The 13255-nt window shown below is 38.3% G+C and overlaps 1 protein-coding gene and 1 non-coding gene across 3 annotated transcripts in view; both read right to left on the reverse strand.

Annotated features, from left to right (window-relative positions):
- Positions 1-13255, reverse strand: part of IQGAP2 (IQ motif containing GTPase activating protein 2) — a 435050-nt gene that overhangs the window by 50268 nt on the left and 371527 nt on the right. For both annotated transcript variants that reach the window (XM_066381735.1, XM_066381736.1), the window contains exons 18-21: positions 10174-10257; positions 8998-9069; positions 7934-8003; positions 6350-6558 (exon numbers count right to left, since the gene is read on the reverse strand). In XM_066381735.1, coding sequence (XP_066237832.1) covers positions 6350-6558; positions 7934-8003; positions 8998-9069; positions 10174-10257 — 435 coding nt within the window. The remainder of the gene's footprint in view (positions 1-6349; positions 6559-7933; positions 8004-8997; positions 9070-10173; positions 10258-13255) is intronic.
- TRNAA-CGC (transfer RNA alanine (anticodon CGC)) lies at positions 12834-12909 on the reverse strand. Its single transcript has one exon. It is a non-coding gene; the product is annotated as a tRNA-Ala (tRNA).

Genomic DNA, 13255 nt, shown 5'->3' on the forward strand with positions numbered 1-13255 from the left:
ATACCATTAGCACTGGTTAAAAAAATAAAAAAAATTGGATTTCACAAAAATAAAACTTTTGTGCTTCAAAGGACACCATCAATAAAGTGAAAATACCCCACAGAGTGGGAGAAAATATTTGCAAATCATATATTGAATAAGGGACTTGATCTCTAATATAATCAAGATTGCTTACATCTCAAAAATAAAGACAAATAACTCAATCAAAAGTGGGCAAAGAATATAAACAGACATTTTCACAAATAAGATCTATACATGAAGAGATGCTCAATATTGATGGTTAGTAGGGGAATGCAAGTCAATACTACAGTGTGATACCACTTCATACTAATTAAGAGGGCTATAATAAAAAAGACAGTAACAAATGCTGGAGAGTATGTGGATTAATTGGACATTTTATACCTTGCTGGTCAAAATGTACAATGGTACAGACACTTAGAAATACATTTTGACAGTTCCTCACAGAGTTACTGTCTAACCCAAGAATTCAACCTTTTAGAAATATACCAGCAATTTCCACCAGTGTGCCATAAAAAATTTTAAAACATGCAATATCCGACTCTTTAGTCAGGGTCACTGACCTCTTTTCCCTTAGATTGTTAAATAAAAAAACTGACAACAGGCCCTGGCCAGTTGGCTCAGTGGTAGAGCATTGGCCTGGTGTGCGGGAGTCCCGGGTTTGATTCCCGGCCAGGGCACACAGGAGAAGCGCCTATCTGCTTCTCCACCCCTCCCCCTCTCCTTCCTCTCTGTCTCTCTCTTTCCCTACTGCAGTCAAGGCTCCATTGGAGCAAAGATGGCCCGGGTGCTGGGGATGGCTCCATGGCCTCTGCCTCAGGCACTAGAATGGCTTTGGTTGCAACAGAGCGATGCCCCAGATGGGCAGAGCATCGCCCCCTGGTGGGCGTGCCGGGTGGATCCCGGTCGGGCGCATGCGGGAATCTGACTGCCTCCCCGTTTCCAACTTCAGAAAAATACAAAAAAACAAACAAACCAAAAAACAAAAAACAAATGAACACAAAAACCTAAAAATACTATGCTAAGTGAAAGTGCTGGTTACAATGGACCACACAGTGTGTGAGTCCATTCATATGAAATATCCACAACAGGCAAATCACTATAGACAAAAAGCAGATTAATGGTTGCTGTTTTTGGGGTAGGAAAGAAGAGGTAGAAACTGTTAATATAGGTATTCTTTTGTTTGTTTCTGAACTGAAATATTATTCACATACTTCATAAAATTCATCCTTTTCAAGTGGACAATTCAGTGGTGTTTAGTATGTTTACCACTATCTAATTCCAGAAAACTTTCTTTGAGGTTTCTTTGTAGGGTGATAAAAATGTTCTAGACTTAGATAGAAGTGATAGTTGCACAATTTTGTGATAATACTAACCATCATTCAATTGTACATTTTAAAAGAGTGAATTAGTATTTTCTCAATATATAAAAGCACTTGCAAAAATATGTAATGTAGAAATTAGTGATGAAAGGAAAGGAATACACTAAATATTTGACAAAATTAGGGGTTTTCCCTTAGATTATGTTCCTTTAATATGGAAAACGTGTGACTAAAAACACTGTGAAGTAGTTACCTCAGGCTACTATGTTCCCTGAGGAACATTGTCTTCTCCTTACTCAGGCCTGACTTAGTCATTGGCCTGACTATGTTAAAGGGTCATGAACAGAGTAGGCCCTTTAGATTAGAGTCTACCAAACATTTTTACAGAGACCTACAGTAAAAAAATACATTTTACAATACATTTTACATCTTTTGTTGTTATACACTCACATCACCTATCCTCACTACTGGGACATACTTTGACATTTTCAATTTGCTTTTATTCTATTCTGTTTTTAAAGATTGCCAATGTGACATTAATTTATTTCATAACCCACTAACGGCACATGACTCATATGAAAGCCACTGCTTTAGAATGCTTCCTCTGCCACTTAACATTGGGTCACTGTCCCACAGAAAAGACGCAAGAAAGTTGTTTGTCCTAAAACTTCTTCCATCTGTTTCCCTGAGCTCTTAACCCAATCTCTCCATGAGGACTGTGTATGAGCCAGCATCGGGGTGCTCAGTCACTGGTCCTGAACAGGGGCACTCTGGCCATTTCTGCGATGTACGCACTGCTGGTGCTCCAGAGTCCCCAGGCTTTGTCCACCACATGCCAGAAGAGATCCAGCATCATTTTGACAAGCAAAAACGTACCCGCCCTATTTCCAATTGCCTCTGGGGATGAGAACCACTATCAGCTTCTGCGTATAGGACAAGCTTCTAGCTCTTCCCTACCCCCCGCCCATTTTCCCAGAGCTGGTGTCATTCTATAAGCAGAAAAATAAAACAAGAAACCTTGGAGCTCTGAGGTCAGTTAGTTCTATATGGTTACATCCACTGTCTTCCAGGTCTGTGACTTCCTTCTCTCGTTCTCAGCTGGCAGAGATACACAACCATTTACTTCTGTCCCCTAACTGCTCATATGGGAAGAGGGGAATTTGATTTTCATGTCCATACAACTTTTGAAAAGCCAACATTTCCCTTCTTATTTCACAAACTATAGTAAAATGAAGTAAGGAAGGGAGATGACCACAGATGGAGGTGAAGGGGAAGTCTAGCATGGCTGCCGCTATCTACCCTTCAAATAACTGGCGATATGTAGATCACTCAATTTCCTCAAATATGTGGAATAAATTATCTTGATTTTAAATATATATGAGGGGGGAAAACTTGGTATTTATAACCCTTTCCCCATTACTTTCAATGGAGATAGCCTTGGAAATGGGAGACATTTCATTTGTTTTGTTCCAGATGTCATCTTTAGAATAATGTTTTTTGACATTCACAGAGGAGGAGAGAGGGTGGTCAGCAAGCTCTGGGGCAGGACTAAATTCCTTTCCATGAGGAATAGATTTGATGATGACAGGACAGGAATAGTAATGGAGGAAGGGAAACAGTGGCTTCAAATGCTGAGAGCCCTGGAGGGAGGAGAGGGAAGAATCCGTCTGCTGGAGATCCAGGGGCAGAGGCGAGGCTGTACGCCCTTCTTTCTTCTTCCTGTGGAATTATACCTGGCTCACAATGCTCCGGTGTGAAGGAGGGTTTGCTTTGGGAAGCATGAAGAAGGGGACAAAGGCCAATTTAGACAGAGGTTACAAACAGAGGCATGTGTTTTTTATTAATAGAAATCTAATTTCCTCCACATTTACCAAATATCAAAAGCTTGATGGATATTGGTTTAAAGGAGTAACAGTATTATTAACTTGTTCATGATATTCCCATGTCTCAGTGTTGCCCTAAATGCACTATCTTTTCCTTTCCCCTGGTAATGGGATATCTGCATGCAGGTAATATAAATATTTTTGTAAAACGTGTGGACCAGTACAAAGGGGATAGACTTTGGAGTCATAAAAATATGATTATCTGCAAAGCATTATTAGCTGTGTGACTCTGCGCAGGTTAGCCTCTACACCTCACTTTCCTAAGTCTATAAAATGAGCTTAATAATATCACAAACTTACTGAGTTGTGAAAATAAAAAAAAATACGTATTTTGTCACATTTCCAGTGAAGAAATTGAGGCTCAGTGATGTGATACAATTAAGCAGATTGGCCTACAAGTCTGCACTCATATGGGAACTTCAATGATTCTCATTGCTTTTAGTTTCTATTTAGGTTTTCCTGCAAGGAAGTTGGAGTCTATACCTTTCTTACTCCCTATGCCTCTAGGAAACTTCCATTTTAGTTGCTTTGTTTCCAGCTCCATACCATTCTTTTTGCCTAAAACCAATGCTAACCACTTCACTAACCAACTGACTTCCTCATATTTCTAGGAAGAATGCAAATTTTAAAAGAATTATAAGATAGCCTGACCAGGTGGTGGTGCAGTGGATAGAGTGTTGAGCTGGGAAGCATAGAAGCTAGGTTCAAAACCCCAAGGCTGCCGGCTTGAGCACAGGTTCACCAGCTTGAGCGTGGGGTTGCTGGCTTGAGTGTGGGATCATGGACATGACCCCCTGGTCTCTGGCTTGAGACCAAAGGTCACTGGCTTGAAGCCCAAGGTTGCTGGCTTGAGCAAGTGGTCACTGGCTTAGCTGGAATACCTCAGCCAAGGCATGAATGAGAAGCAATCAATGAACAACTAAAGTGCTACAACTACAAGTTGATGCTTTTCATCTTTCTCCCTTCCTGTCTGCTAGTCCCTGTCTGTCCTATTTTCTTAATAAAAAGAAAAAGAAAAAAAGAATTGTAATATACATGGTTACTAGAGAGAGCCAGAGTTGATCTATAAGAACTTATATACTTCCCTTTAAAATCTTTTCCTCTCACTAAACACGTTTAATTAAAAAAAAAAAGATAGTTTAGTTCTACAATCCAAAGAAAAATCACTTAACTTTTGTTCTTCTAGCTTTTCTTAAGTGTGTATATGTATATACATATATTATGATAAATGAAATAGTACTGCTTTAAGTACTATTTTTACCCATTATATTGTGAACTGTTTCCCCTGCCCTTAAATGTTCTTCAAAAACATTAATTTTAAGGGCTATGTAACATAAATGTAAAACTAATTCTACTGTTCTCTGTTTACTGTTTTTGTTAGGTTGTTTTCCCATGGCTATAAATAAAACTTCAACTGCACTATTCTACATATCTTCACACCAAAAATGCTATTCTCAGTGAAAGACTACATATTTACTAATCTTTAGTTTAATTTCTAAGTGCTTGATAAATAGTGCTTAAAATGTAAGCTGAAAAATTAACTTTATCAATTTGCAAAACTTAAAAAAAAATCTTAAACATTCATGAAGACCTGAAAATCTACCATGATTCTACTTCCACAAGCTGCATATTATTTCTACTATTACTGTTTTGCAACTAAGCCTTTATTTTGTAAGGCAAGGCATTTCCTGTTTACAACTTTACAGGAACTGAGTAAAACAACAGCATAAGGCTATAAAAGGCATTCTCTCACAGACCTTCTGGATTTTATTATACTTTAAAAGTTCTCATGTGTGTCAAAGAATACAAACATTATTTTTTTTTAAAAAGAGTAAGTACTGTTTTTTTTCCTGGATAAAAAAATAAAAATAGAGTCAAATGAAGAACATTAAAATTATAGTTAAAAAAATAAAATAAAGTTCTAGTTTTATTCTTGATATTTAGGGGGGAAATGCTCCTTCCCTCTACTACAATTGGCTCTAGTTTCCTTATCTTTTCTTCAACTCTTGACTTCGCTGTAATCTCTGGGAGGCCCCGCCTGAGCTGAGCCGCCTCCCAGCGCTGCAGAGCCAGCCCCAGTGGTGGCTCTCCCCCTCTGACCCACGAAGCCTTCTCGGAGCTTCCAGAAAGCAGCTTCCCCACTTGACCCGTCTGGTTTCTGAAAACTGATATGGCACAGAAGCAGGGACAGGCCTTACCCTAACAGTCTCCTTTTCTTGGTTAAAATGAAACTTTTTACCAGATTTTAGGGAGCTCTGACATTGTCATGTTTCACTCAGATCCAGAAGTACAACATCATTTAGTTAGAGTTAATGACTGGGGCAGCTGCAGGATGTGGGGGCCATTTTAAGAACGTGTAAATAATTTGTTTTAACATCTTAACGACTGGAGAGCACTGCCGGCTTCTAATGAGTGTGGGTTGGAAATGAAAGATGCCCTGCTGTCCTGCATAAAGAACTGCCCCACATCCCCATGGCTGGAGCTTTGAATGTCCTGCTGGCCAGTCATTCATATAGGTGAAAATTTTCATATAATAATTTAAGTGTAGAATCTGTTTTATTTATAAGTACAATACATATCCCCCATGATTTTAGTATACACACTTTTCTAGGACCACGATTCTGCACACTGTCTATTCTGAAGTTTCCCAAGAGTTGACATTTGTTTTGGAAAATGAAGGCCCTGACAGCCCACTGCCTCCGAGGCATGCCTCCCCTGTGCCTCTGTGGGTATCCTGGGGAGACCTTCCGGCCTCCAGCAACTACCACGGTTTCTCATGGCTCAGGCCTGTGTATGATCATTTTGGAATCTGTGTTTTAACTGTAAATTACTTTCTTTTTATTTCTCTTTAATATTTATATGAAGGCCTTAGTCTTGTTATGAAGGTATACATGTAACTGCTTTTAATTTCATATATATTTCATTTCAGATTGGTAAAAAAAAGCCTTAAGAAATGTTATAAATGGGGCGGCAGAGACTTCTGCAGTCTGAGAACCACTGCTTTTAAATGAGTTCTGGACCACTCATTCTGGATTCCAAATGAACTTAGCTGGAACACAGTGCTGTGAACAGATACACATGCATCTTCTCTCTCCTGGGGCCAACAATCCCACAACCCCCACTGACCTCTAGTGTGATCCTGTTCTTCACCAGGAGCCCGATTTTGATGTCCATGAGGTTCAGGTCTTTCTCTAGCTGTTGATTGCCCCTGATCTTGGTCACCACTTCTCCCCTAATCTGTGCCACCTCCAGCTCCTCCTGGAAATCCAAGTCACTTTGGTCCAGTAGATGTACAAATTTGCGAATTACTGATAGTGGTGGGTTTTCAGAGCCAACTGCAGGGAAAGAACAGGCTCATTTTAATTAGGCATTCTGGGAATCATTATCAGTAGGAAAGAAGCCAGGTCTTTAAATAAAGTATTACCAGAAAAATACAGCAATTCAGGTATTTGGCCTTAGGAATGAATCGTTCTGCCCATGTAAAATCTGGACAAAAAAACTGATCATGTAAATAAAGCAAACCACTGACAATGTCTGGTCTCACTATTTTCTAGTTATCTAGCTCTAATTTATCACCTCTCTCTCCAACTGCTTCCAGGACTCACACACTGAGAAGATAGTGCTTTATTGATGAGGAATCTGGGAAAGAATGTTACTGTTTAGGTTACCGCAGCTCTGGGAGCCTGTGGCTGAGCCAGATAAGAGACTGCATTCTTGCTGCAGGAAGCAGAAAGTGGTTTCTCTCAGCCCAAAAGACATTTGGGAAGGAGAAAGAACTAGGTGATAGGTGAATTAGAAAAGGTCGATGAAGGGAGAATTAACTGTGAGGCCAAACAGGAGCCAATGGAATGACAAGTAGAATACGTGTTCCACTAGGCATAAATAATAAAATATTAATAACTAAAATTTGGTCCTTGTTCTTTCTGCCTGGGCCGAGGGAGGATGCTCAGAGCTTGGGAGATCAGCCTCTGTTGCTGAGAGAAGCATCTATAGAAATTCTAAAGGGGCTTTCCCTTTGTGCCTTGAACATTAATTATGCTTTAATTCCCTGGCACTCTTCTGACTTTTGAAAAAGGGTATTTTTAAAGGTGTTTAGTGAGATCTACTCTGGGTAAACTATAAGAATAAACTCTGGACCTCAATGACAAATGCTTAGCCTTTTACTGTTATACAAAAAAAAAAAAATTTTTTTTAAATCATAGAAATCATGCAAAGTCCAGAACAAAGTTATAGGAAGATGTCTATAGTTACCATCAGGAGATGAGAACACGTGTCTTTTCCCCTCTTATTCATATTTCTAAAATTTCTTATAGGAACATATTTTATTCTTAAAGTGAGGGGGAAAACTCATAAGTCAGCTAATAAATTAAATAGTTGAAATGTAAACTTACCTTCTGGCTAACTCTTTTGCATTGTACCCAGGATCCTAGTTCAAATTTAATATAAAAATATCAGCCAATCCCATTCTTTTTGAAGAAGAAATTATATCCACTCCATTGACCCTTTCCCTTTATAGTGGGAAAACCTTTTTTCCTGCCATCATATGTTCCCCTATTAGTTCAGAACCTGGGGCCTGAAATAATCCAAATCTGCTGGATACAGTGGATATCCTCTGCTCCTGGAACAGGCTCTGAAGTGACTAAGTTGGAAATAATTTTTTTTACTGGTTTATAAGGGATCCGTACTTTGTTTTTGAATATTCCCACTTACCCAATGCTTTGTAGTCATCTCTAGCTTTGTTTGCTCTTAGTAGTGACTGTATTTTCACGATTTCATTTTTCTGCAAAAGAAACAGGATGGGTCATGACCATCCAGAGTCCTATCTACTCCACTATTTTAGAATTTAGAACTACATAAGAACTGATAGTATTTAAGACAGGACACTATTTAGAAATGACAATATTTAGATGTGCTAGATTCAATGTTTATTTTTTATTTTTATTTTTTGAAGAAAGGGCCAGATAAGTTAGCTAAAAGTATACACAAGACTGTATGGGAACTGTTTAAATAAAGAGATTAAAAAAGGGAAAAGAATTATGCCACTAAACTCAGATAATCTCACATATCTCTTCTTTAAAATTCCTGAAAGAATTCCTCCTATGAGCTTCTATTTAAATTCATCAGTTACCAGTTAGAAAAATGGTGCAAGTCATGTTGGAAAATGACTCCCCTAAGATCTTTTCTCTCTGCCATTACTAGCCCATATCAGTTTGCTCTCCTCCATTTTTCCTAGCCCAGGGGTCAGGAACCTATGGCTCGTGAGCCAGATGTGGCTCTTTTGATGGCTGCATCTAGCTCGCAAACAAATCTTTAATAAAAAAAAAATAATGTTAAAAATATAAAACATTCTCATGTATTACAATCCATTCATTTCCTACCGCTCATGTTCATGGTTGTGGGTGGCTGGAGCCAATCACAGCTGTCCTCTGGGACAACACCAGATTTTTATTGGATAATGCGTAATGTACACGGGTGGTTGTATGGCTCTCATAGAATTACATTTTAAAATATGTGGCGTTCATGGTTCTCTCAGCCAGAAAGGTTTCCGATCCCTGTCCTAGCCGGTCCTGACTGGGTGAAGTCTCACTTTGAACATAAATCCTGAATAAACAATGTAAGTCTCCAAATACTACTACATTGCATTCTAAGACCTATTTTCTTTTCCTAGTATTCATTTCCACCATCTAATAAAAATCATTCAATACTGATATTCAACAAAGCATCCATTTAGTCCATTCTCAGCCAGGATAAAAAGCTACATGCATGTCTCTTACGTGATCTCTGAAATACTGCAGTCGTGAAAGGTAATTCCTCCGTGCTGTCACCATCCGGAACCAGGACTGAATCTAAAAATAGTTAAATAGAGACATCAAGGCAATGACCAAAAAACTTTAATACCTTTTAATGCAATATTTCTAAAAATAATATTCATATTTTATTTGATAAAAAGTAAAAATCAGCAGCCTGCCAAATAATAAATCTCTAAAGCCTAATGTTCACCTCCTTCTTTCAATGCTTTTTCTCTTAAGGGTTTCAAAACCCTTATACCTGATGGTGGGGAAGGCAATGTAGCTTTGTGCTATTTTGCTTTAATCTCCTTAAATAAAAGCCAGCATTTTTCTGAAAGTCCCAATGGGTCAGGGAATAATATTAAACTAAGTCCAGGGTTTCTCCCAACATTTCTTAAATGTATCCAATATACTTCAGGTCTTTACAGAAAAACACTTAAAGAGATCTCATGAGGGACCAACTGTGAACGACAGCTTTCTGAGAGAACAGGCACGAGTTCCATAGTAGCTCCTTACAGGACAGCAGTAAGGAGCTAACGCACGATGGGTCTAGAAAATGCTTCACAGTTTCAAAGATCTTTTATTTTAAGAGGTCTTTTGAACTGATTTCAATCTCTGTCCAGCTCCGCTAGACTGTCTTTCATCAGGATTTCCAAGTGGTCTACCAGGTCACTTCTGTGCAGTCCACTGGCTTTCAGCCCCGACAGTATGGTCACCACAGTGCCTCTTCCTTCTCTAAGGTCAGGGCACTCAACACAGTGGGCCCAGCACCTAAATGCAGATCCTCACTTTTGCATTTGCCTTCCAATTAAGGTTTTGTACTGTTAAGTTTAAGCCTTCAAAATATTATTACCAAATATGGTAAGAGGAACATGAAATAAAGTTGGGTTTCCACCAGACTTTAAATAATCAATTTGGACTCTCTAGAGAAAGCGTATATCCTGGTTACAAAGCACCTTTGATTCTCATAAACACACAGAGGACCTGAGTCAGTTACAGTGTCTAATGGATTTGCTTGTAGTTGATTAGCTAAGCGAGTAGTGGAGGTGGAACTCAAACTTCAAGGCTTGTACATATTCTTTCCATAATCTGTCTTCCAGAAGCGAAACTAAACAGGAGAGAAAAGTTTAAGTACTTGATAAGGTGGGAAAGGATGTTTACCTTCACAATGGAGGGAATATGATCAATGAATGTTTGCTGCCTGCTGATGTACGACATCCGTTGTTTATGTCCCTTCCAGAATGCCTGTGGAAAACAGTGAGCTGCAAAATTAATTATATGCAACAGTTTTCCAGTTTATTTTAGAAAGCATAATCTCAAGACACTGAACTAGAATACTGTCAAGGGACTCTTCCCCCAAATCTCGCCTGGACACTACTTCTGCGGGTGGACATTAAACTAAGCAGAGAACACCAGCTTACAGCTGAGGCTTGTCCCAAGCTCGAGAAGCCCAGTATCCCATCCAAAAGCTTAATTTTACCAAGGCCCTGGGTGACAAGAAATAATAAAAAAATGGCATTGCCCAAGACATACAAATAGATTAACTGGGTGCTGGTATTATTTGGTAAAAGCACAGATGCTTTAAAATAACGACTAATACATATTTTGACTCCAACAAGTGACCCACTGTGGCCCAGGTTGGAAAAGAGGATGTTTTACAAACTTGTGTCTATGGGTCCCTGAAAACAGGAGTGCTGTGACTGAACACTTATTATTTCACCTGTTTCTGCAGCAAGTGTCATGATGCTCTATCAATACAGCATTACTAGGTTATTTCCATTAAAGAGAATTTTTATAGGAAACATTCACAAAAATGACACAAACTGGGATCTTTAGAAGGATTAAATCCATAATTTTTTATATTATTCCAGTTCATTTAGGAGTACCTTTTTCTTGATACATATTTTTGTAACTCACTTTAATTCTCTGATTTTTCAAATTAGAAATGAAATACAAGTTTCTTGTTAAAAAGGAGAAATAGGAAAACTATTTTATAAATTTTTTTATGTCTGCATATATCAACCTGTCTCATTCTTTAAAATGTATGTGAAATTTTATTAACATTTAAAAAATAATGTACTTTTTGTCATACTTCAAAAACAAAATAGTCAGGATGGAATAAAAATAATCAACTGAGCATGAACTCCAGACTTATCCTCTCAATACAAATCCCTAAAAATGACAAATGTGCCTTTAAAGAAAATTTAATTTAAAATTTTATTTGGAAAGTTAAATTAAACGGGGTGACATTGATCAGTAAGAGTACATAGGTTCAGGTAAATATTTCTATAGCATTTGAACTGTTGATGGTGTTATGTGCCCATCACCCAAAGACAAAGCATTTTCTGTCAACATATATCTGCTTCTTTTTACTTCCCTCCCCACACCCCATTCTCTACAACCCCTTCTTAATTTTGTAATAATTATAGCCTCACAGGAAGCTGCAAAAGCAATACACTGAGTTCTATGTATCATGTTAGTCTCTTACCCAGTTTCCCTCAATGGTAATGTCTCATAAATATGCTTTTCAAGAAATCTACCGCAGTGCTAGAAAATGAGAAGGCATATTGATCAGAAACTATGAGGGATCCTGGAAGAGAGAAGGCATCTGGGATTGGACTGAGAGGGGAAATCACAGAGCAAAATTCTACAAAATGTGGGAACGTTTATAAAAAAGGTTGGATAGTACTAAGCTTGAGGGAGCCTTAGACAGCAGTCCAGAATAATTTCAGGAAAGTTATCACCATATCTACTTGCCAGGCAGTGAACACAAAAACATAGGTGGGAGAGGGGAGTTAGGAAAAGTACAAAAGAGTATAGACCCTTCTGGAGAAATCTGAGCAATATAAATTTAAAGTTATTTGGCCTTTTATCTAGTTCTCTGATTTTCAGTGTACCTAGCCTATGGTAATACAAGCACCTATGTAGAAAATCTATAAGAATTTTTGTTGCATTGTTTGTAAAAACATGTATGTATAGAGCAGAATGTTTACAAATAGAGGAATAGTTAGATAAACTCTGATTGCACTCATTCTGAGGGACATTATATGATAGTTAAGAAGAAAGTCACATATACTGACTGAGAAAATGTTCTGTATTTTAAGTAATAGGAAAATCTCCAAGATATACTAAGAGAAAAAGAAAATTGTAGCTTACCATACATACTATGATGACAAAAAGAAAAACATAAAATAATACATATTCTCTGCAAACAATCTGTATTCAATGCCTAGAAGATCTATTAGGACATAAACAAACACAGAAAGGGTATAAAGTAAAATGTGCCTATGTACCTATGCTTACTTTGACCCAGCTATTTGCCAAAAGAATACCTAATTTTTTATGTACCCTTAGGAAAAGCTAAAACATGTATACACACACACACACACACACACACACACACACACTCTATTTTTGTACACAAGAATATAAATATGTAAATATGTTTACATGTTTATGCAGCCTCTGTTTTTATTTTATTTTTTATTTTTATTTTAGTGAGAGGAGGGGAGGCAGAGACCGACTTCAGCATGTGCCCTGACCAGGATCCACCAGCAAGCCCACTAGGGGGCGATGCTCTGCCCATCTGGGGCCCTTGCTCTGTTGCAACTGGAGCCATTTTTTTTAGCACCAGAGGCAGAGGCCATGGAGTCAACCTCAGCGCCTGGGGCCAACTTGCTCAATCAAGGCTTGGCTGCAGGAGGGGAGAAGAGAGACAGAGAGAGAGGAAAGGAGAGAGAGAGAGAGAAAGAGAGAGAGAGAGAGAGAGAGAGAGAGAGAAAAGCAGGGGGGTTGTGGAGAAGCAGATGGGCGCTTCTGTGTGCCCTGGCTGGGAATCAAACCCAGGACATTCACATGCGGGGCCAACACTCTACCACTGAGCCAACCAGCCAGGGCACGCAGCCTTTATTTATGACAGCATAGGATCCCATCTTAGGCCAAGATTTGCTTTGTTTCCCTTCTAAATTATATATAGCATTGATATTATTTCATATAAAACACAGAACCTCCTTACTGTTTTTTAATAACCACACAGAATTGTATAATAGTATAGATTTACTATGATTTAATAATCCCTCTGCTGGGGGGCATTAAGTTGTTATTATTTTTTGCAGTAAATAACCTTTTAACACATTATTATATATGTTTTTATGAATGTTTCTACCAAGATAGAGTAATACATATAAAGGATTACTCAGCCAATAGTTGATACTTAAAACTGACAGTTACTGTTAGGTTGCCC

Source organism: Saccopteryx leptura, chromosome 4, assembly GCF_036850995.1.
Source record: "Saccopteryx leptura isolate mSacLep1 chromosome 4, mSacLep1_pri_phased_curated, whole genome shotgun sequence".
Taxonomy (NCBI): Eukaryota; Metazoa; Chordata; class Mammalia; order Chiroptera; family Emballonuridae; genus Saccopteryx; species Saccopteryx leptura.